The 23,705-nt window shown below is 41.8% G+C and overlaps 1 protein-coding gene across 1 annotated transcript in view; it reads right to left on the bottom strand.

Moving 5' to 3' along the window:
• SGCD (sarcoglycan delta) overlaps positions 1 to 23,705 on the bottom strand; it is a 302,515-nt gene that overhangs the window by 262,980 nt on the left and 15,830 nt on the right. The window contains exon 2 of the mRNA XM_059699026.1: positions 18,192 to 18,380. Within this exon, the coding sequence (XP_059555009.1) occupies positions 18,192 to 18,380 (189 nt within the window). The remainder of the gene's footprint in view (positions 1 to 18,191; positions 18,381 to 23,705) is intronic.

The following is a 23,705-nucleotide window of genomic DNA, read 5'->3' as shown; positions in this document are numbered from 1 at the left end:
CTACTTGTGTCTCCCTGTACCTTCTCTTGTATACACAGGATTTGCATCTCCCAAGACACAAACATCTCTTCGCTCTATTCCACTTGTGGTTGTTGTATTTTGGGGACTGGAGCTTCTCACTGGTTTGTGTATATATGTACATACATTTATGTGTATGTATATATATGCATGCAAATTAGTGTGTGTGCATATGTGTGTATATTTGCATTTATATGCATGTGTCCATATATGTATGTATTTGTGTGTATGTGTATGTCTATAAATGTGTGTATTTGTGTGCATGTGTATGTATGTGTATGTATAGTGCATATGTCTTTATATATATGCATGTGTGAACTAAAGAACAGACTGACTCAAAAACAGCACCCATGAAGAAATAAAGTGGGAATGTTTATCTTCCCAGTTGCTACTAATATTGGATTTTGCATCTAGAACACAAATATGTATCCAAAGATAAAGTACCTTCTAGGGAACTTCTGCTATGTGTGTGTGTGTGTGGGGGGGGTGCGTGTGTGTATGTGTGTGTGGGGGGGTAGATTCTCTATTTCCAATATCATAACATACAGTAGCTTTACCTGTGTCCTTTAATGCAGTTTCCCAAACCTTGAAGGGCTATGAAAATTCCCCTAAGAATTTGTTTGGAGATTGATTGTTATCCCTAATTTTTTATAATGAAACTAGAGGCCCGGAGCACGAAATTCATGCACGGGGGGGCGGGGGGGGGAGGCGTGGGGGGGTCCCCTCAGCCCAGCCTGCACCCTCTCCAATCTGGGACCCCTTGGACATCCCTCTCACAACCTGGGACTGCTGGCTCCTAACTGCTCACCTGCCTGCCTGCCTGATAGCCCCTAACTGTCCCTGCCCTGCCAGCCTGGTCGCCCCCAACTGCACCCTCCCCCCGTGGCCGGGTCACCTCTTACTGTCCCCCTGCTGGTCATTACTGTTACTGTGAAGGCATCCCAGACAATTTGCATATTCCTCTATTATTAGTTTAGATAATTCCTTATCCTTTATTTTATCTTAGATATTTTTGTAGATAGTTAAGAGAAGTAAGATGCTATCTTAAAACCAGAAGTCCCTTTTTATATCTCCCCATTTCAGATGTTTACAACTTTAAAGGTAAAAGCTATCTGAGCCGAAACCGGTTTGGCTCAGTGGATAGAGCGTCGGCCTGTGGACTGAAGGGTCCCAGGTTCGGTTCCGGTCAAGGGCATGTACCTGGGTTGCGGGCACATCCCCTGTAGGAGATGTGCAGGAGGCAGCTGATCGATGTTTCTCTCTCATAGATGTTTCTAACTCTCTATCTCTCTCCCTTCCTCTCTATAAAAAATCAATAAAATATATTTTTAAAAAAAGCTATCTGAGATATAACTGGGTTCCTCCTGCCTCTAAAACTCGCCATTTTATCAACATGAACCATACCATAGCTCAAGTGTCCTGACTTTAATAATGGTGAGACCCTACACGGTCCTGGAGAGAACATGGTAATGATAGCGATTTAGAAAAAGCTACCAAGTCTGTGTGTACTTTTGCTTTACCAACCCGCAGGGAAAAGGAGGAGTGCCTCTCATTATTCTTGAAGCACTGGCCTGTCACTAACAATAGCCAGTTCCCATTTCTTATCCTCTGAAATGAACAAAAACGCACAAAGTAGGGAGACCGACTTCATACACATCGGGGAAAACGACCTTCCTATAGTCTGTACAAGACTAAAGAGGTATTGAACCTCTACAGAGTCTTTGAAAGTCACACACATACTGATTTTCTCTCTTTTTTTTTTTCTCAACTGCTTACGGCAACAGCAGCCTAGAGACGGACCAAAGGATTTTCAATTCATGCAATGGCCAGACACTTTTCCCTCCAAATATAAGCCAGGCACAGCCCCCAAAGCCAATTTTGCAAAGCGTCAGATTCTTTCTGAATATTCCATGGATTTCATTATGCATTTAAAAAAATGTAGCCCCGAAGCTAACAAGATAGGCACTGAAAACATGTTCCTTTTGAATTGGTTCTATAATGCTGGCTGTTAATGAAGCTTGGAGCACTTTACAGATTCCAAATTCGCCTACGCTGACTATCTTAAAGCAAAAGTCACTCTAAAGTCAAGAGGTGTCCCAGGCTTTGGCTGTTACAGTCCCAGTAAAATACAGTGCATTCAGCTCTGTGAGATGCAGCTGTGATTATCTCCCCAACATCCCCATCCTCTCACTTAGGGTGACCCTCATTTTCATTCTGCTCCCATACTCCCCACTCAGTCCCTCGGCCTGGGGTGACAGGGTGGCACTAGTGACTCAGGCCCAAGCCAAAGTTCTTAATCTCACTCCCTGGCCACACTCACTGGTCCACAGATGGACACGCAATGCCACTCAGGTCGGTGAGGCAGGTGGGGAGCTTTGCTGGGTGCTTCTGGGAAAGAAGCTTCTGAGTTTCCTGAAAGAGCAGCACAAGCAACCCCCAACCCTCCCAGACCATGAATGAGGAGGAGGGAAAAGAGGAGCAGTTCACCATCCTATGTTTCTATGCAAGATTTCTCATGGAAATGATGAAGGAACTAATGATAAAGTTTAATTGTCAATCAAGTGAGAAGGCCTGTGTTTTAGAGAAAAATTCCTCAGGATTAAACATGTTGTTCTAGAGACTCCTGCAAAGGGAACAGCTCCTGCAGCAAGAGAGTGGGGCTCAGTGTATGGTAAAGCTATCCTTCTCAGGAAGAGAAATCCAGGAAATACCAGGAGGTTTAAAAAATAATAGCTCTTCTTTTTGACATTTAGCTGATCAATGTAATTTGAACTGTCACTCAAATAGACTAAGAACGTCTAGGTAACTTTATGAGAAGTAGTGGGCTTAGGAGAACATATGGAAATCATAATTCTATTTTTTTGTTGGTTCCCATCAAAAGAAAAGCAATGCTGTTCTAGTATACTTTTTCATTGTATTTTCCAAACATGAAACATGGGTTGCCAAGGTAATCACTGACTTCCATGATAAAAGTCATAAATCAAAGGAAAGAGTAATACTTTTAGAATCATGCAAGTTGATTTAGCATTACCAGGGAAAGCTAGACATGTAGCTAACCTAAAACCTAAAATCTGACGTTTAGAGGTCATCAGAAAAAAAAGTGACTGTTTGCATTAAAAAAGCTACTTATGCAATTAACTAAAATTAATTATGCTTGTATAAACTGTATAAACACAGCACAGATATGGATTTTTGACTAATTAAGCTTTAATTTAGTTAGAAAACTAAACCGTATAAGCTTTTATGAGCAACCCCTACTCACCCATTGAAAGGAAAGAGGTAAAATCATAGCTTTTAGGAAACATCTGGAGAAATAAACAATTTAGGAAGGCTGCACAGACAGAAATTATAGTCAATTATCCAAGATGTAAAGCCATATTTTGAGGTTATGCTGTCCTTCATTTTCTCAAGAGTACCCCTTAATTAAATGCAAATAATCAGAAACAGCAATTAATAGATTGCTATAATTCCCTGATTAGATAATAGGGCCCATTTACAATACTTTAAGGTTGCTTTGGACTCTGTGAAAAATCAAATGGAGTGTCTATTCATAAATTGCTCTCCAATGTATTCATTACTGAGCGTTTTTTACAATGGTGCTATCTCAGAGGCCAGCCCTGAGATTAGCAGCCATCATGCCATCACCACTATTTCTAGGACGTTTGGACATTCAATATTCCTTGATAAATATGGATGCAGACTTTGAATAGACCAGCTACAGGCACAGGGCTAACAACGTATGTAAGTATCACATCATGCAAATCAGGAATAAGTCATTCACGGTCAACTAGCCTCTTATAAATGGCATAGTGCACACAGGGGCCCAAGTATAAATGCATTATTCCTTCGTTCCCTCTTAGTGAGGGTGCACTCTCCTGCAGTGAAAACTGAATGGCAAGTCCCTCTTCTCACCATTATACACAGACTGGCTACTCCATGCTTTCTCTCCATCAGGGCATTTGAACTTGCCTCTCCCTCCACCTGGAATCTCCCTCAGCTCACTGCTTGGCTGTCTCTCACTCATTCTTCTGGCTTCTACTAATATTCACCTCTCCAGAGATGCCCACGCTGATCTGTGTTTACAGCAAGCTATTGTCACATCTTTGTACTTACTTCAGAGGACATGCCCCAGCACACAATTGCATTGTTTATTTAGTAGTTTGCTTCCTTATAGACCGTCTCCTTCACCAGGATGGCTATACTTAGTTTCCTCTGTTTCACACGGTTCTAAGTTGAATCAGCAATAATGTGTACCTATCAAATATCAGAGTGACTGCAATTCTAAGAGCAGGGATGATTTTTCTCAGCCACACCCACATGATATACGCTTTTAAGACTCCATTAGTCATTCCTTTAAAAGGGAGCTTATGACTCTAAGCTCAATTTTAGCAACTGAATAATCTTCTCTTTGTAAGGCAACTCTCCAAGTGTTCAAGTTGACAATAATAATCGCAAGCATTTGCTGGGTTATCGCCAATCTTCAGCAAAGCGAGTATCGCGAATCCCTTTACGACAAATGAATGAGCAAGGCTCAAAAAGGTGAAGTTACCTTGCCAACATCACCTGGCTCCTCAGTAGCAGAGCCAAGGCTTGCACCCAGGCCTGTGGTCTATAAAGCACCTTAAAGCCCCCTGCCCCTCTATAAAACCTCATTTCATCACATATCAGACTCCTTCCAAAGCATCAGGTGAACCATGGCTGCAGAACAACCCTGGACAATGAGAGTGTGATGGCAAATGAGCCAAGAAGCTGGGCAGTCTGGACTGAGAGGATTTGTGCTAACGCAAGTCAGTCTGCTGGTTGCGAGGCCTCTTCATCTCTGTAAGTTCAAGAAGGGATTCATACCATATGAGAGAGAGGTCCATTATAAAACACAAAGACCCGTCTCAATAAATGGGGTGGGAGGCACACCACCAGGTGGGAATGAGAAGTATTCATTCTAATATATGGGCATTTAGAAAGTGTTGGGAATCAGTGCATCTTAGGGATCCCCCAGACCCTCAGCATTCTTCATGTGCCCTGCTGCTGACTATTGGAACCATCCTAATAATGTCACAAGCATGAGGAATAAAGGCAGTGATGTCCTAGCCTGCGGGGTATCATGGGAGGATGATGGCACAGTTGTTAGGAGTTCTGGGTTCAGCTAGGCTTCACATCTCAGCTCTGTCACTCACTGCAACCCTGGGAAGGTGACTGGACCTCTCTTCTAAGCCTCAGTGTCCCCATCTGGAGAAAGGGGATACGTATAGGATCCATCTCCTAGGGCTGCTATAGGGATGAAATAATATAACCGATGCTCAGTGCTCAGTAGCATGCCTGGCACAGAATAAGCTCTCAATACATGTCATCCTACTAATGACAATCATCTATTTGCAAATCCTGCAGTTAATGTACCTGAAAGTGGCCAAATACTGTTTTGTGCCAATGAAGAATGCAAAATACTTACTATAAACAAGTTTCCTTTTTCTAATGCAGAAAGTATTTGTAGTAAGTGTGGGGAATGACAATATGTACTTATCCTTATAGGTGGAGCCCCCAGTTCAACCAACTGTAGCCAAATGGTCCTTAAAGAAAGCAACCCTCATGACACAACCTTACTTCTTTTCTACTTAGGATTTTCTTTTTAATTTTTTTGAATCCCAAGAGTGTCACATAAGTACATTCTCCTTGCAAAATGGTCGATAGAATGTGGTAACAAGGCAAAGTCTTGGCCTTTCCCACCTGTCTCACCACTCTCACCCCCCAAAACATCTAATTGCACCCCCAGAGGAAATTATTATCAGATTTCCTAGGAATCCACAGACAGTGTTTTCTAGATCGCCATCATCTCTCTTTCCTTTGTCTTCCTTTGTTCATTTCACTTTTGGTATCTGTGCAATCATTTAGTCTTGAAAGCCGCCCTCTTTGATTGTGCCAAATCGCCCCTTCATCCACTCCTACAGCATCCACTTATCACAGTGGCATTTTTACATTTGTTTGTTTCATCGCATGATTATTTTCTCGCCTCCCCCATTATACGGCAAGCTCCATGAGGAAGGGACTGCATTTGCTTCTGCTCGCTATTGTACCTCCAACACCTGGCACAGTACTTGGCTCACAGGAAGAGCTCAACAAACATTTGTTGAGTAAATGACTGTAATTCATTCATTAGGCTGTCACCAGATAGTAACTAGAGTAACGAAAGATTTGAAGAGTTGAGAATTTCATTTGGAACCATTCACCTAACTGGGACCAGAAAATTATTTTTCAAAGAAAAATGACAAAAGTCGGAAAGAAGCACAGGGCTTTACGCCAGTGAATAAACAAGGCACGGATTATCTCAGCCCTCATGAAACCCTCCTTGCCAAGAAACACAATGCGGGTTTCAGTGGAGAATGTCAGAAATTTCATATGTGAACTACAAAGCATTCATTTCTAAAACAGCAACCAACTACGTATGGCGTGAAGATGATTTAACTCAGTGAGAGACTGATGGATCTAAATTATCATTTTTCTCTATCTTTGGATTTTAGTCAAAGTACTTCCTTTTTTAATCTTGGAATTAAGATATTTATTAGAGAAAGAAAACAAGCTTGCTTAACAAGATTACAGTCTTGTGCATAAATAGTCGAAACTCCCTGATATTTGCCAACCTAAATTTGATGGCCAGATAAGGGACAAGAAGGCGCTGAGTTTTTGTTTTTGTTTTTTTGTTTGTTTGTTTGTTTGTTTTTTACCATATATTCAATAAACGCTGGCTTCCTGACTTACTTGAGTTTGCAAAATAAAACTGTTGTCAAGGTCTACTGCTCTTGTTCACTCCTATTTATTCTAAAGTTGGGAGGTTGACTGTAGTACTTATTGGGCATGAAACTTTAAGCAGATCACTGAGCCTCAGCTGCTCCTTCAATCAGAAGGGCTAAATTAAATGATCCCAGACATGTCTTTCCCATTGGGATGTTTATAAAGAAAGAATCACAGAATTCAGTAGATGTGAATAGGTTTTCTAAGGTGCAAAGAACCTTTACAAGCATAAAAATGATACGAGGGAAGAATAGAGTTCTGTGTTGTTGTATTTTTTATTATTATTTTGTTTCTTGGAATATAGCAAGCACCTAAAAATACCTATTGTGATAAAATGATGATTATGTCGACATGGTGATAATGACTTCATGGAATTTTTATTGCTAGTGTTTGAGGAGAGAATTGCACATCGGGGCTCCATCAGGAGCGTCTGCTCATACTGGGTACTTGGTAAGTGGGTATTGAATGACTCCATAGTCTATGGTATAGTATTTCCTACTGAAAAGGCTTAAACTGACATTAGGTTCTTTCTTTACTCATTCTTTATCAATAAACTCTTACTTACAGAGCATCTACTATTAGAAAATCAAGTTTTAAGAGATGGTAAGTTCTCCACATAATAAAGTTGATTGATAATTAAAAGCTAACCAAAATTCAGTATTTTATCTACATAAGCATTATAGTTTCCATGAAACAGAAAGGCTATGCTCCTTCCTGGGAATTTCTTCCTGTTCTTTAACTCACCTATCAAAGCAACAAGTAGACCATTCACCGTGGCTTGGCAAAGGCAGAAAAGTAATTCAAAAGGCAACCAAACCATGATTTTTATAACACAGGTGTCAGTTATGTAGCTAGTATGGCTCCTTAAAGTATTCATAAGGCTAAAACTGCTTGAGGGTTCACCAGTACTAAAGTAGTTTTAAAATGCTCATTCCTTAGGACTCCTAGTTACACCCCGACAATCACTGCCATGGAACGTTACTCAATAAATAGATGACTAGTTATGATATAATTACTTTATTTTTTTTTGACAGTAAACATCTTCAAAGCAAGTCAAAAGCATCAACATTCAAGTTAGACTCATCTGGATCTGGATTCTGATTCTTACTAGCTGGAGAAGTTGGGCAGGTTAAGCAAGTTCTCTGCACTTCTGTTTCCTCATAGATAAAGGGGATATCACAGTACCCACCCCCTCACAGTGTCATTGAGAATAAGAGAGAGAACACAGGGACTTAGCATTGTGCTCAATATAAGGTGTGTCATTTGTATGGTTGATAGCTGCTCTGGTTACTGTTGTGGTACATTGTACTTTCCATAGATTACTGCAACACTACCTCTGTATGACTTCCCTGTGGCTTCCCTAACAACTTGCCACAACATTGATGGCTTAAAACAACAGAAATTTATTCTCTCAGAGTTCTGGAAGCCAGAGGTCTGAAATTAAGGTGTCAGTGGGGCCACACTTCCCTGGAGGCTCTGGAGGAGAAGCTGGCATTGCTTGTGGGTGAAATTCACCAACGTCCGCCTCTATGGTCACACTGCCTGCCTCTCTATGTCAAATCTCCCTCTGCCTGACTCATAAAAACAGTTGTCATTGGATTTAGGACCCAACTAGATAATCCAGGATGATTTCCTCACCTCAAGATCCTAAATTCAGATAAGGCATATATGGCAACATGCACAGGTTCCAGGGATTAAGAGGATTAAAGCCAAGGATTTATCTTTTAAGGGGCCACCATTTGACCCACTATAATTTCCCATCCAACATTCTTTTTTAAAAAGAATTTTTATTGATTTTTAGAGAGAGAGGAAGGGAGAGGGAAAGAGAGAAACATCAATGTGAGATCAGCTGCCTCCTGCACACCCCCTACCAGGAATCAAGCCCAACACTCTAGCATGTGCCCTGATCAGGAATCAAATTGGCAACCTTTCTATGCATGGGACAATGCCAACCACCTGAGCCACACTAGCCATTGCCCATCCTACATTCTTCTCTAGAAACTTAAACGTCCCCGAGCACAGGTGAAGTTTAAATGCCATCCTTGAGAATCCAGACAGGATTCTGTGTCTGCCTTGATCAGCAGAGTAAAATGGAAATGAGGCCACTCGACTTCCGAGTCTGGGTCATGACAGCGTGATGCACGTCCACCACTTAAGTGCAACACATCCTGGAGCCCAGGTACCATGTGGACAGGAAGCCCAAATTGGCCCATGGAGGGGCCATGTGTAGGTGTTCTGGCTGCTGAGGTCCCAGCTCACGGCCAGCATCAACCACCCACACATGTAAGTAAACACACCTCAAGATGACTCCAGCTCCTGCTGTTGCGACAACCTCAGCCTTGGAGCCACCACAGCTCAAGCAAGGGCTAGAGAGACCTCAGGGAGCTCAGAGAAGCCCTCTGAGCTCTGCCCAAACTGGAGATTCCTGAGCAAAGCAAATGACTGCTGTTCTATTAAGCCACTAATTTTCGGGGTGGTTTGTTGTGTAGCACTAGATAATGAGATGGGGTATTCATTAAATAATTGAATAGAAAAAATTAAAAAAGGCACATCAGATGTACTTCCTGGCATTCAGCATCTTGGATTTTTGTCTAATTAAATATAGTGCAAGCAAACAAACACACACAAATAAACTTCTAGAGAAAAATGTGATTCAATGTCTCTTAATCTGAGTTGAAGAGAATGAAAGGATGAAACAACTATAGAAACTATTTGAGCTGTTCCAAACTGCATATGTTACATATCGGTAGAATAAGGCTCAGAAAGGGTCCCTGACCCTCCCCCTCAGCACAACTCTTCTCACAACAAAATTCCACCTTGCTCCTCACGGGCAAGACGAAAAATCATTCATAGTCTCACATATGTTATTTTGGACCATCTGTTCATCAGATGATAAGAAACTTTATTCTCCTCTTTCTGTTAAATTGAGTTATTTTGTTTGTTTGCTTTCCTACCTTAATCCCATGGCTCCAGGTCTTAAAAACTGTCTGGGGCGCAGAAAGGAAAGGCAGAAATTGCAATATGGAGAGGAATAAAAAACGTCTTTGTTCAAGGGCATAGCACGCCCTCTAAGACCTAGCTAAGAGATGGGCCAGCAGAGTCTAGACCTGTTTTATAACTGAGAACTTTGTGCAATGATGGAAATGTGTTGTGTCTGCTCAGGTAGCTCCTGAACGTGTGTGACGTGGCTGGTGTGATGGAGGCACTACATTTTTACATTATTTACTTTCAATCACATTGGGCAGTGCAGTTCCAGACGAAGCATTTACAAAGCCAACTTGACTTAGAAATCCTAACTAATGATTCTCAGGCAACCCAGTTGACCTGAAATTTCCTGGGTTTCTTTCTACAGCCTGAATAATCCCCCAGCTGCTGTGGAAGGACTGACCCTCATGATAATGTGACCCTTGGGATTTGGAAATTCTCTCCTATGACAGCTTAATGCCTCAGAGGAAACAGATCCCCAAGACGTGGTCACAACTTCCAATTTCTGAGAGTTGTTCGGAGTTCACAGCCACAGCATGACCGATTAGACCTTAAAATTCCATGTGTGAGTGGCTATGGGTGATGCATGAAGACAGCAGTACTTCCAGGGAGATTTTCTGACATTCTTTATTTTTCTCAATTCTAGACGCATAAAAAGAATTCTGAGTGCATGAAAACTGTAATAGTGGCAAAGGTCAGGAATATGATCCAAACGACAGGCTGGAGTTGCACAGTAATTTGTTTATAATTGGATCTTCAGCTTCCCAGGGTGACCTCTCCAGAGTATAATTTGCATCCTGTTTGACTTGACCAGTGTCAGCTCCCTTCCTCTCCCCCTGCCTCCTTCCTGTCCCTCCAGGGCCCTGAGCTCTCAATTCTGGAACCACAGTGTCTGAGGCTCTGCGACCAAGTTTAAATCACCGCTTTCAGGCTACAATCATGGTACTTTCTTTGCTCTAAACACCACTCACACGGCCTTGTCCGTCCTTTCAGACTCAAGAAGTCTCCAAGGGCCTTCTAGGTTTGGCTGATCCCTTCTTCATATTCCCTTAAAATACTTGTCATTTTTGGAATGCATTAAAATCACACATGTATTTTTTCTTCCTAGTAATTACGATCTATTAAAGAATAGGATTTCTTTATTATGATCTTTATTGTCCACACCAAACACAGGGTACTGCAAAAAGCATAGTATGCTTAAGAAATACTGACTGAATTGAAGCAAATTTGTCCAATAGATTGTATAAGTGTGTGGCAAGCAATGGTGTACAGCATTTTGCAGCAATGACAATGACCAAAATCATCCTTAATGATTTGCATTCATGCAAAGGTACAAAACACAGCAAGCTTCAAACCAAACTGGACATTGCAGAGCCCTATCCCAGGACTGCTCATGGAACAGAATCATTTTCTGTCTTTTGTTTTCCTACAATTTTCATGATGCCTTAAAAAAAATCACATTGTGGTGATTTTTCAGGTTGATGAATATGAGCTAATGGATGAGAAGCAACCAAAGGAGGCGAAGCACTGAGGGATGGAACCATGATGTTCTCAATATGGGAGGCCTTGTCGCGCTTCCAAGTGAAGCTGGTATCTGGGCCGAAGTGGATGCTACTCTCACACAAACAATATATTTGTTAACTGTGTTAAACGAAAAGTACAACTAAAGCCAATAATATCATTTTCCCTCATTTGCTAAGCACCTGTATTAATGAGGATGATGTCTCCTGCTTCTATGCTATTTCACACTCCACTATTACACCTGTCTTTTCTCATATCATTAACATGTAGCATGTAGTTGATACACAGGAGGGAGTATCTGTATTAAAAATCCCTTTTCATAATCAAATTCAAGCACTCATCTCATTTGTGACCCGCCTACCCTAATAAATCCACTAATACTTCATTTTAAGAGCAATATAAAGCTCTATGAGCCCATCCTCACACATATTGATGTAAAGTGACTGCCTATTTATATTTTTTGTCATTCATTTATTCAATAAAAACTCTAAGTATCTACTGTGTGCTAATAAGCAAGGTGTTTAAAATTGTGGATTCAGTGGTGAATAGTGGAAGGTGACTGCCTTCTGGAACTCACAGATGACTAGGAGAAGCTGTCGGGCAAAGAAATGCAGTACTACATGCCCCTCGCTCCCCGCCCCACTACCACTGCATGGCACCAGGTACAGCAAAACACAAAATGTCAGCTAAACTGGGGGGGGGGGGGACTTTGGAGAATAAATGAGAAGAGAAAAGCTTAAAAAGGACAATGTTTATAAGAAATCAAATGTGGACACTATTGGCGAGTGAGTCTGTGGATACTACTTGCGAGTGACCTCTTTACTGGGCGGGAAGTCCTAGCTGGCTGCTAAAGGAGGACTCTCAGAACCACATGGCTTCATCCTCCCAGGCTGCAGCTAATGGCCTCTCACTGGGTCTGTGGTCAGTCCAGCAAGCTACAATGTGATGTGGGCCAATGCACCTGGGTAACAGGAGACTGGGACCACTAGAGGTGAGAGCTGAAATGGAAAGGTCATTATTCAGGGAAGGTCAAAGGCAGCTAGATGCATGCTGATGTTGAAAGGAAGAAGAAAACCTGAGTAAACACAGGGAGCTCATTGGTAGCCCAGCGAGGGTACAGGCAACCTGGCCTTCAAGCAGAAAAGAATGTTCCAGGGCAAGATTAATGCCCTGTGGTCCAGGAAAGCCAGAGGGTGGACATCCCCAAGAAGCCTTGGTTCCTGACATGCTCCAGATCCCAGGCATCCATGCCCTAGGCTCCCATGACAGCCCTCTCCCTGGCCTGGGCATGGGTACTCTCACTCCCCTCTACTTGCGTTAGTTTGACGGATCACAATACCTTGAGCCTTTTCCAAACAGACACTGTATAACTGTCTGGAGCCGTGGAACACACTGGTCATTCCCTCTGGCTTTTACTGTTTTACAATGTGTCCAATTTACAAGTATTAGAATGCCTTCCTCTGACCCTCAGCGGATCTTCATCTCACTGCAGGGTAAATAAATCATGTCTTTGACACTGCACTGAACAAATCCAATTTGTCTTCATGAAAAATCACATTTGGAAAACGGGCAGCGTGGTGTCCTGATCAAGAGCCTGGGCTCTGGGGTCAGACTCCCTGTGACCGGATCCCAGTTTCATGGCTCCTGGCAGCGTGACCTTGGGGAGTGGCTGCACTTCTTGAAGCCTCTGCTTCCCCATCTGTAAAATGTGTGTACCTGGTGGGGTTTTTATGAGGATTATATGGAAAATTATAAAGGATTTTCTGTAGAAGCTTTTCTTAAACAAGTGGGCATTCATTTTTTACATAACCACAAGCTCAGTGGTTTGAATTTTGTCATTTTGATGAAGGAAAGAGAAATAGAAGTTAGCGGATCTATGAAACATGGGTATAGACAGCTACACTTTACTGAGGAACGACCATGTGTCCGACATTGACCAGATGCTTGGCATCCATTATTTGATGTATGTCGTCTGCACAAAGGCAACTGACACACACGCAGAAAGCCAACCGAATACCGGGCACTAGGTTGGGGCTACAAAGTGAAGAGAACGCAATGCCTGCTCCTGAGAAGTTCCCAGGGTGGTTGGGGTGCTGAAGCTGGTCAGGCAACCTTGCTGTCTACCTACTTTGCTTCAGTCCTGGGCAAAATGAGGGTTTCCAATGAGGTGACTGCTCAGGCTCCTAGTTCATCTAACAACAAATGATTTCACACTCACTGGCCTAACAGATCACGCCACCTATTCATAGTTCCCATGCCTTTTACGTTTTGCCACTTATTAACCACTTATACTAAATGATGATATGGATGATCAATACTATAGTATTTGGAGAGGTCTTCGAGGTCAAGTTCTTTGGACTGGGCTGCTAGAATGCATTGGCAGAAGCAGAAGCTCTCACTTGGTCAAGACAGAGCCCCAAAGACTAAACCATAGTGTCCTAACAGGAAGATGCCTTACAGTCTTAAAGGGCACCTAGGTCAACGCATTCATTTCTATACGGAGCCGCAGAGGAACAAGGTGATGTAGTTCACGGCTGCCTCGGCATCCAGTTCCCTGACACTCATGCTGGGGCTTTCTGCACTGCCCACAATTTATCAAACTGGCTAACAGACCAGGCTCCAGAATCAGACTGCTGAGATTCCAATCTCTACTGTACCACGGTAGAGAGGGAGACCTCAAATCAAGACGCTGAGCCTCTCTCCTGCCGTGTGAAGCTGGTCTCCTCACAGCGCCTGTCTGCCTGAGGATTAGGTTTGGTGATGCTTATTAATGGCAATAGCATAGTGCCTGGCCCCAAATGAGCCTTCAATAACTGATGACGATGATGGGAGCAAATACGCCACAGAAAGCACCTACTATGCACCAGGCTCCATTCCAAGCACTTTGCATTCATTACCTCATTTACATTTTATATCCATCCTATGAAAAGGTAGGTATTGCTATTACTCCCAGAAGATTGCAGCACAGAGCAGTCGAGAAACTTGCCAAAGTAACAGAAAGCAAGTTTGTAGCTAGGACATCTGTCTCCGGAGTCTGAGCCCTTAACCACTACGCTGTGGTGTAGGCTGGCTCGTGACTTTCTGTTGCCAACTTTTGAGTCTTCCTCTGCGTCAGAGGCTGCTGTAAATGCTTATCGGGAATTAGCTGACAGCTATCACACCAGCCTAACACAGAGATATTAATATTAAGCTTACATTAAATGTTCACATTAACATAACAAGTTGATAAAACAGAAGGTGGAGACAGTGGAAAGACAGAAATCATCAGCTACGAGGCGAGGAGAAGTGAGATAAGGACTGAACATTCAGAAAGACCAGGAAACTACTCTAGGCAGGAAATGTCCATGGATTCCTCAGGTGGGAAAGACATTCGTGATTGGGTGACACAGGTGGGCAATAAAGACAATGGACGATTTTGCCAGCTTCAGAGTTTAGTCGAGGAGCCAGATCATTGTGGCAATTAGGGGGAGGGGTGCAGTGTGGTGGGAAGGTTTGGGCTTTGAAGCCAAGCACTAGTTCTTTGACTTACTCGCTGTGAATCTTTCAGGAAGTCAACCACTTCTCTGAGCCCTGGTTTCCTTTACTACCATGGAGATAATAATCCCTCTTCTGTAGAGTTGTTTTGACATTTAAATGAGATATTTTAAATGCCAAGCACAGTGACCTGCACAGAACAGACGGGTAATAAATATTAGTTCCTCTGAACAGCACAGGCTGTGCTGAACTAGGATGGGCCGACTTATGGGTGTTTACAATATAATAAACCACACGCTCCCCCACATGGGGGAAAACTGAGCAGAAAAGTGCGTCCTTGCTCTCCTGCCTCGAAATGAACACCACAATATCCTGTTAAGAGCCCAGGAGAACAACCTCATTTTTCTTCTGACTTACATCTGGGACAAAGAAAACTTGGTTGGACGTTTGTCCAGATGGTTATAATGGAAGGAGTCTTCCAGCATACATCCTTGGGGATGGCACGGAATGCAAGCCTGACGACAGAAAATTCTGGATATCCGATCTTGGGTACATTGCCAAGTCCTCACGAACACGGTCAGATGACATCATTCTCTTGGTTCACTGTTACTCAGAGGGTTGGATGAGAGAGTGAGCTTTCCCAAGTCCCAAATTATTGAATACTCCAGATGTACAAAATGACCACTCTTTCCTATTGGCAATATTTTTAAATCCCTGCTGAAAACGCTGAACTGTCATCTTGTTGTTTTCCTTTGCTCCAATGTAACACTGGTTAATACCTCCTTCATTTTTAAGAGCTTCACGATCAGTACTAAATGATTATTTGTGGAATAGAATTATAATTCTAAAAGGATACGTTTTACACTGTGATGGATGGGAACATATGCTCTGAAGTTGCAGGGAAAGACCAATTTTCCGACACTTCAGCTCTATTTGCACAAATGCATTACTGTTATAATGCACTGATTATAGCTAATAATGGCATTATTCTCACCCCAGTAAGTACTTGGTTTGGTAAAGCTCTAAGAACTCTCAACTTCGGCAATCAATTTCCTAAACTATGGGAAATAGCCTATTTCATATAGATTATTACTTTAATGTCGTATTACTCCCTAAGTTCACACACTCTCAGAATGAATTGTCACTCAATTTACATTTGCATGCACCTCTCATTATTAGGCTGGCCAGATTAAACACACTTCAAAAGCCACATTAGTATAATATCACATTTATCAGCGTTTGAGTTCATATTCACCACACTCACTCCTAAGTCTTTCAGGATCTATAAATTAACTTCATGTCAAACTAGGTAAAAATAACAAAAATAGTCCCAAATAGGGAGTTCAGGGCATACAGGAGTTTCAGCGCAGCTCCAGGGGGAAGGTAAGGCATTCTATCCTGTTTTTTGGGGGGTCCCATGAGCCAACCATCTCACCAGCCACAACCTGGGAGAATTCCAGAATGTCTTCCAATACCTCAGCTCCTACCTCCAACTAGTATATAGTCAGATGTGTCAATGCCATCCCTTTAAATGTCTTTTGAGTCTTTATTGTCCATTCTCCTACCCGGCCTTCAGGCTTCCCTTATTTAATATGGCAATTCAGAAGCTTTTCCATTTTACAAGTTGGAAAACCTCAAAATCAAAACCCCAAAGAACATGGACAGCAACAATTGGCAATTACAGGCACAAAGACTTAAGAACAAGTGGACCCAGGACTTGGTCTTCAGAGCCCTAAACTCTGAGAAAATCCCCCCATTATATTGCATCCTGCCCTGAGCGAGCATCTAGACCACAAATCTGATCACATCTCTCTCGTCTGCTCAAAACCCTTCTCTGAATTCTCTTTGTCTGTAAAGAAAGTAAGTCCAAGTTCACAAAGTATCTGCCGCGTCTAATTCAGAAACAGAAGCTAATGTGCTCCCCTAGTCCAGAGTAAATGACCTTGAACCCCTACAACCCCGTGGACACTGACCCATATCCTCTTCCAAACTTCATGTTACAATACCAAAGACTTTCTCTGTTTTTCAAAGAATTGAACTATTTTTTCCTCCTCAAGAAAGAAATGTGTAAAATCAAGGAAACTCTTTTTATCAGATAGTTTCCTAGCTTTAACGACAAGCATTAGAGTGAACCATTCTGATGCCTGAAGCAGTGTCTCTGACCTTGGTTTATGGGGTTCTAATTAAGTCCTAATTAAGCACCATGCAACCCTTCCATTCGTGATGAATAAAGGCACCCAGAGAAAAAGGCAGCCCTTGCTCTTCTCAAAGTTCAGTCTGCATGGGAAACACATGCAAAAATTATTGGCTGGAGTGATAAGTAGAATAACAGATGCAGAAAGGAGCTGAGGGGCCCCAGGAAAGGTTCCGGGAGGCAGGGAAGACAGGAAAAGCAGCTGAAGCAGAAGTTACTGCCCAGGCCAGGGAGTGTGACTGCCCGTAGCATGTTAAGGATAAAAAGGACCTTGATCAATCAGAAAAGGCAAATGTCCACTCTCCTATTAGGGAATGTCACATGCAAACCTGACTGTCCATTGTGTTATGGTCACTTTGCTTTATCAAATGAGATTTATTTGCCAATCTAATTAGACTTTGGACATCACAAGAAAGGATTCTAAGGGCAGCGGACTGGTGCCCTCTACGCCCTCACGAATACTTATCTTGCTAGAATGGCCAGGAAATCTCTAGGAAAAACAAAACAAAACACCACCTCAGAATAACTTCAGAAATGATTTTGCCAAGATTTTCTTTTAATTTGAACTTCAACAAGTGAATATTCAATCAGTAGAGTGGCCCTAAGTACCAACAGCAAAATTTCTTTCAAAGCAGCATAAACAATAAGTTCTTAAAAAATGAAACATGGCTCTGTTCCTCTTATTTCCTTCTCACCCTGGTGGTGGCAAAGAGAATGCCTTCCCAAAACATCAAGGAGACTCCTGATTAACCATAGTAATGGGATGCCTGGTACAAACCCTTAAAATTCTTAGATAATCCCCAAAGTCTAATTTCCTCCCGATGTTTCAACCCTCTACCTCACAAACCCTTTCATAATCATTACTAAAATTAAGGAAAACTTAACACTTGGAATTTATCCCATATTTCCTCCCGCATCATTTACTCAAAGTGCTTGTAAACTACAGAAAACAGAATAGTTATCAGAATGAGCGAACGCATACAGGAGGCCGGAAAGGAGGAGATGCCTCTAAACTGGATAACCAGCCCCCGAGGAACTGAGAGGAGATAGAAGTCCATCCTCCCTTGTCATTTGAACAGAATTTTTTTTTTTTAACCAAGACACCAGGTTGCTGGGCATTTTGAATCCTATGATCGCCGCTTTTCTATGTTCCTCCTCGCCCCACAGGTCCCTCCCCCACAAGGAGAGGTAAAGAAACTTGGGTGGCTTTACTTACGATTGTGAAGTTCATGACTTTGAGAATCCAGATGGTCATGGCCAAGTTCACCAGTATTAAAATCATCAGCAGCAGGACAAAGAAATACAGGCATCTTTTCCGCCAGCCGTAAATCCCCACTTTGTACACCTGTGGCCCCCCGGAGCTGGGCATGGTGCTACGGTGGTGTGTGTACTGTTCCTGAGGCATCTGAAATAAACGAAGCGGGACAGAAGCACTCACATTAAACGGCCGAGAGGGGGAAAGAAAAAAAAAAGGCAAAAAAATCAACTGATGGAGAGATATGGTTGGCTGCTGTCCGTACATTTCTACCCTCTGGACAAACGTGTGGCTCCTCTGCACGGTTGCTTCAGCCCTCTCCGTTCACACAGCCATCTCTCATGATGTGTGTAACCTTCCACATACACACGTATCCTGGGAGGGGAGGGACCCTAGGAAGCCATTCGAAAGGTCTCTTAGAATCCAACATCTTTGTGAGGGAGATACTCAAGATCTATTAAAGTCTTAGAAGTAAATTTGGAATTGGTCTGAGGCAATGAAATAACCCCAGCAGTTTATTGCAGTGCTATAATAACAACATTCAGGCAATTTATTTGGGGGATAATGACCTAAAATGCAATCATTCCTTTTTTAAATATTTTTTTTATTGATTTCAGAGAGGAAGGGAGAGGGAGAGAGAGATAGAAACATCAGTGATGAGAAAGAATCATCAATTGGCTGCCTCCAGCACAGTCCCTACTGAGGGTTGAGTCTGCAACTCCGGCATGTGCCCTTGACTGGAATCAAACCCAGGACCCGGCTGACACTACCCACTGAGCAAAACCAGCTAGGGCTCAAATGCAATCATTCTTAATTGCCAGAAAGTCAGTGGCAAAAGTAACAATTTTGATCATCCCTCTATTCCAAAGTTCAAAGGAATGTTGATGGGCACTCAGATTAAACCTCACCTGACTCAGGAATAGTTAACAATATGTAATAGCCTGGGCTTATATGCTTCCCTTGACAGGGAACTCACTACCATTAGATTTAGTCTTTATGAGTCAGACCATTCTAATTGGTATCAATTAACTCATTTATTTAATAAACAGAAAGGAGGTTCAAAGTCAAATAAAGTGTAAACATGTCTTCCAGGAGCTTACAGGCTAATGGAAGAAGTGAACTAGTTAAACAGTGATCATAGTAGAGTGAGTTAAATCAGAACAATATTTGCCAATAGTAAGTAATATGCCAACCTCCTTTAAAGTACGGATGCTTTCCCAAATCCCTGCTGTCGACACAAATTATCTTTATACCAGCACTGCTAATTAGGTACCAACACAAATCTGAGTAAAATGATCACTTCCATAAAATTATAAAACCACACCAAAATTTAAAATTAAATCCAAACAAAGCTACCAACATGTATCATTCAAAATGGGAAAGAACTGACTGCTACAAAGGAAGGTGACTTGCTAAAACTAAAGTGCATAGTGTGGTACCACGGACTTCAGCGCAGCATCTGATGAGCACATCATCCCTCTTTGGCCATGAACCATGTGACAACAGGGACTCTACTGGGTTTCTCTGTTCGAATTACCACACAACCTTTACTTGGGGATTTTACTCCATTTGGTCCCCCCGAACTCAAGTCCTTGAGGCATTCCACTTGAAAAACCAAGCAAATTCTTACTTAGAGTCACTAGAGGTCTCTATGATGTCTGTCTCATTTCTGAACATGACCCTAAGAGTGAAACCAGGCCCTAGTATGAGGATATGTTTAAATACATGTGCCTGGAATGAATAAGTGAAGAAATAAATGTATAAATGACGAATGAATGAATGATTTCCCATCCACTATTACATCTGCTGCTGTTTGGGGGTGCACAAAAGTGGAAGCCAAACACCAGGGAAGTTCTTATTTGTATCTTTGCAAACTTCCACTGGAGGCTCCCAAAGCACTGGTTTCCCAACTCAGCTGTGAGGTTCATGCTGCAAGAAAATTTCTATTTAGTAAGTCAGCTCCTTACAATTCTCTAGGTCAGGGCTGTATTGCAACAACATAGGAACACAAAGTCATCACTTACTGGCCCTTTTACAAAGTCCAATTAGAAGAGGAAAAAAAGTGCCATATCAGTCTGAAGGAAACTAAGCCTTGATTTTCTATGAAATTACATTCTGTAAGTTAAGGAAATGATCACAGAATCTTGGAACCATATCTGAAATGTTCTTTGATTCCAACCAACTAGTTTTATGAATAACCTGGTTTAAGACTAGAGAAGCTGACCCACTTGTGCATGGCTACAGGGTATGTGGCAGGATAAGGACAAGAATAGCAGTCCCTGATTCTTGTGGGTATGATGAACAGCAAGGAGTTCTTCACACATGAGTGTCCAGGAGCTAGAGGTATCTCCCCACACCAGCTGTCTTTCCTCTGACACTCGCCCCAACCAATGAGAGCATTACATAGCTTAGCTATAAAACAGAAATGCCATGTTCAATAAATATCTACAAGAGACTGGGGAGATGGATAGCACACTTTTACATTTTCTTTCATACACAGGTTGTTAGAACTTGTCAGAATTCAGTGATTATTTCCACTATGGGTTCTCAATCCTGATGCCCATCAGAGACCTCTGAGGAGCTATTCAAAATCTCTATGCTCAGGTCAATTAAATAACAGTCACAATGGTAGGACCCAGGCGTCAGCATTTTTAAAAGTTCCCAAATGATCCTAACGTGTAGACAAGGTTGCTTATCACTGGTGTAGAATAATGTCTTTCAATGCAGCAGGATTCAAAAGAAACGTGGAACAAATTCAAATTCTGAGCTCTATGATGGAATTAGAATTGTTAAAAGCTTCTCAGGTCATTTCAAGTATTTGGGACAACTTTTCTAAAAAAATAAAAATAAAATAAAAAATGGCCTTCTTTTTTCCCCCCACAGTACAACCATCTTGAGACAAAAATCTTGAAACAAACTCTAATCTAGCACATAAAACAGGAAGAGAGCAAGAATGAGGGATGAACCACTCTTGAGACACCTCTGCAGAACCCTTGGACTCCTAGAAACCACTGACTTTGCCCGACATGTTTATTGACTTACTGAGTTGCTCAAAGGCCAGAAGGGAAAGTAGTTCCCTTTCAAGTCACTTAGCGAATTATAAGCTGAGCAGGGATCAGAACTCTGATGCCTGATGTAGTAGTCTTTTCTATCTCTTGAGGGCTCCTCTATCTCCACCACACCCCTTGCCTACTTTCATAAGCTAAATGAAACAATAAACTCTAATCTACAACTCTGTAATTAAAAAAAGATAGATTGATAGATCACTCGACCGATCAATAGGTTATGGAACAGGGAAGGGAGTGAGCAATTTTCTAGGAATGACTGCTACAGGGAGCCTTGCCAAGCAAACATACTGTAATGGAAACATCTGTTGTCAATAACCCTGCCTGGAAAGGGACAATTTAGATATGCTGAGTACATTAATTTTTCTAGTAAAAAAAGCACACACAACATGTTGTAATGTTAAAAACATAAGAGGAAAGACCATCTCTAATCTGTATTTCTCTTTGATTCACAAGAAGTTTGCTGTCCAGAGAATGAAGTTGAAGTTTCAGGTCCTCTCTTGCTCAGGCCCTTCCTTGGCCCTGGCAGGGGCAGATAATAATGCATTGCCAGCATCATACATTCTTTTTGTTGTTGTTGTTAATTCTCACCTGAGGATACTATTTTCCATTCATTTTTTTAAGAGAGAATGAAAGAGAAGGAGAGGAGAGGGAGGGGAAGAAGAGAGAAAGAAAGAGAGAAGGGGAGAAAAAGGGAGACAGAGAGAGAGAGAGAGAAACAGTGATATGAGAGCCAAACCGGCTACAGTGGACCCTGCCTTTTTCAGCTTCCCTTTATGTTGCCTGACTTTGGAGGAATTACATGCATTTTGGAGGTCTAACTAACAGGAAATTAAATCAGGGGTGCGTAGAGTTTGGGTGCTGTGGTATATATGTACATGGTTTACAGGCACTTCCCTGTAGAAGTACATTATTGCTAGCTCCCTGGTGTAGAAATGTCTTTTAGGAATTATTTCATCCTTGGTGTCAGCTCACCAAGCATGGTGTCATGAAGGTGCAGGACCAAAAGACACATTGCGATGTGAACATCTCCTATAGTGGCCAGCTCCAGAAATAGGCAGGTAGTGGAGAAGTCAAAAGCTAGTTTGACATTTTTTCTATCATCAGATATGTAAAATTTCAAATGTAGGATTCAATCCTCATTGACACCTAGTCAAAACAGAAATTCTCTCCTATCAAGGATATACTCAATTCAGCATATATAATTATAAATGCACCACACCATTTTTCTTTTTTTTATGAGACACGGAAAATAGAATTATTCAGAATTCTTGTGTTTGTAGTTATGAGCACTGTGCCTCTGTCTTTTGTATGTAAAGTTGAGTACTTTATGCATCATGGCCACTTATATTTAAAAAAGGAAGTTCTATTGAAATTACCAATTTCAATAAACAATTATCTTTTCCATTGTCTGTACAGAATGTGATAGTGCCAAAGAGCTGTCATATGAAGACACGAAGCGACCAAAAACTGTAGAAAAAGTATGTCAGACAGTTAATTATTAATATTATTTTTCTGGATTTTATGATATGTCATCTTCTATAATTAATAATTTAAATTTCTTTCCCATTCCAAATAAATATTCATGTGTTTAACTTAAGATTGTACTTCTAATTCTTCAGGTTTCTTTCCCTTTAAAATGGCCCCGTATGTTGTTTAAGCTTCAGACCTCACAAAACCTGGATCCCCCTCTGGTCCCTCCCACAAGGGACCCCAAGCATACACGGAAACCTCAGTGTAATAACACGACTGCACAGCACTGCTTAGCTGAGCTCGATGGGAGATACAATTACCTATGTTCCACTGTGAGTGCTTTTCAGACTTTGGAATGTATACGCAACACTCCCGGGTATTGATTAAATGCAGACTCCCAGGCATTGCACCAAAAGATTCTAATTTAGTAAGTCTGGGTGCATCTCAGAAACCTGTATTTTTAACAAGCACCAGAAGTGATCCTGATAATAATGGCCCAGACACCATGCTTCCAGAACACGAATTTAGATCCATTACAGAAAAGTACCCTGGCCCATTTTTGCCTGTACTACTGTTATTTTTCACTGGGTGACCCATCTTCTTCCCATATATACTTGGCCATCTTTCACATTTGTGCTGCATTCCTACCCTGGAGTTTTCATTTCCATCCTCCCCCTTCAGCAATATATTGACTATTATGCTCTTTGCAGCCTTTGGTGTCTTGGCTTTTTCAATGTGAACAGATCTTTTCTGCCATTAAAATATCTTAACTTAACTTTATTACCCTCTCTACCTCTTACTTTTACTCTCATTGATGCTCAGGGTTCCAGGATCCTTGGCAATCTCTAAAAATTTCATATTCTCATTCATCCACTGAAATGGAGCATTCAAAAATCACTAGTGATGTCCCTGATCAGAATTCAATGGACTTTTCTTA

This window comes from Myotis daubentonii, chromosome 5 (assembly GCF_963259705.1).
Source record: "Myotis daubentonii chromosome 5, mMyoDau2.1, whole genome shotgun sequence".
NCBI classification, from domain to species: domain Eukaryota; kingdom Metazoa; phylum Chordata; class Mammalia; order Chiroptera; family Vespertilionidae; genus Myotis; species Myotis daubentonii.
The sequence above is the reverse complement of the archived record's forward strand: the minus strand, read 5'-3'. Positions and strand labels throughout refer to the sequence as shown.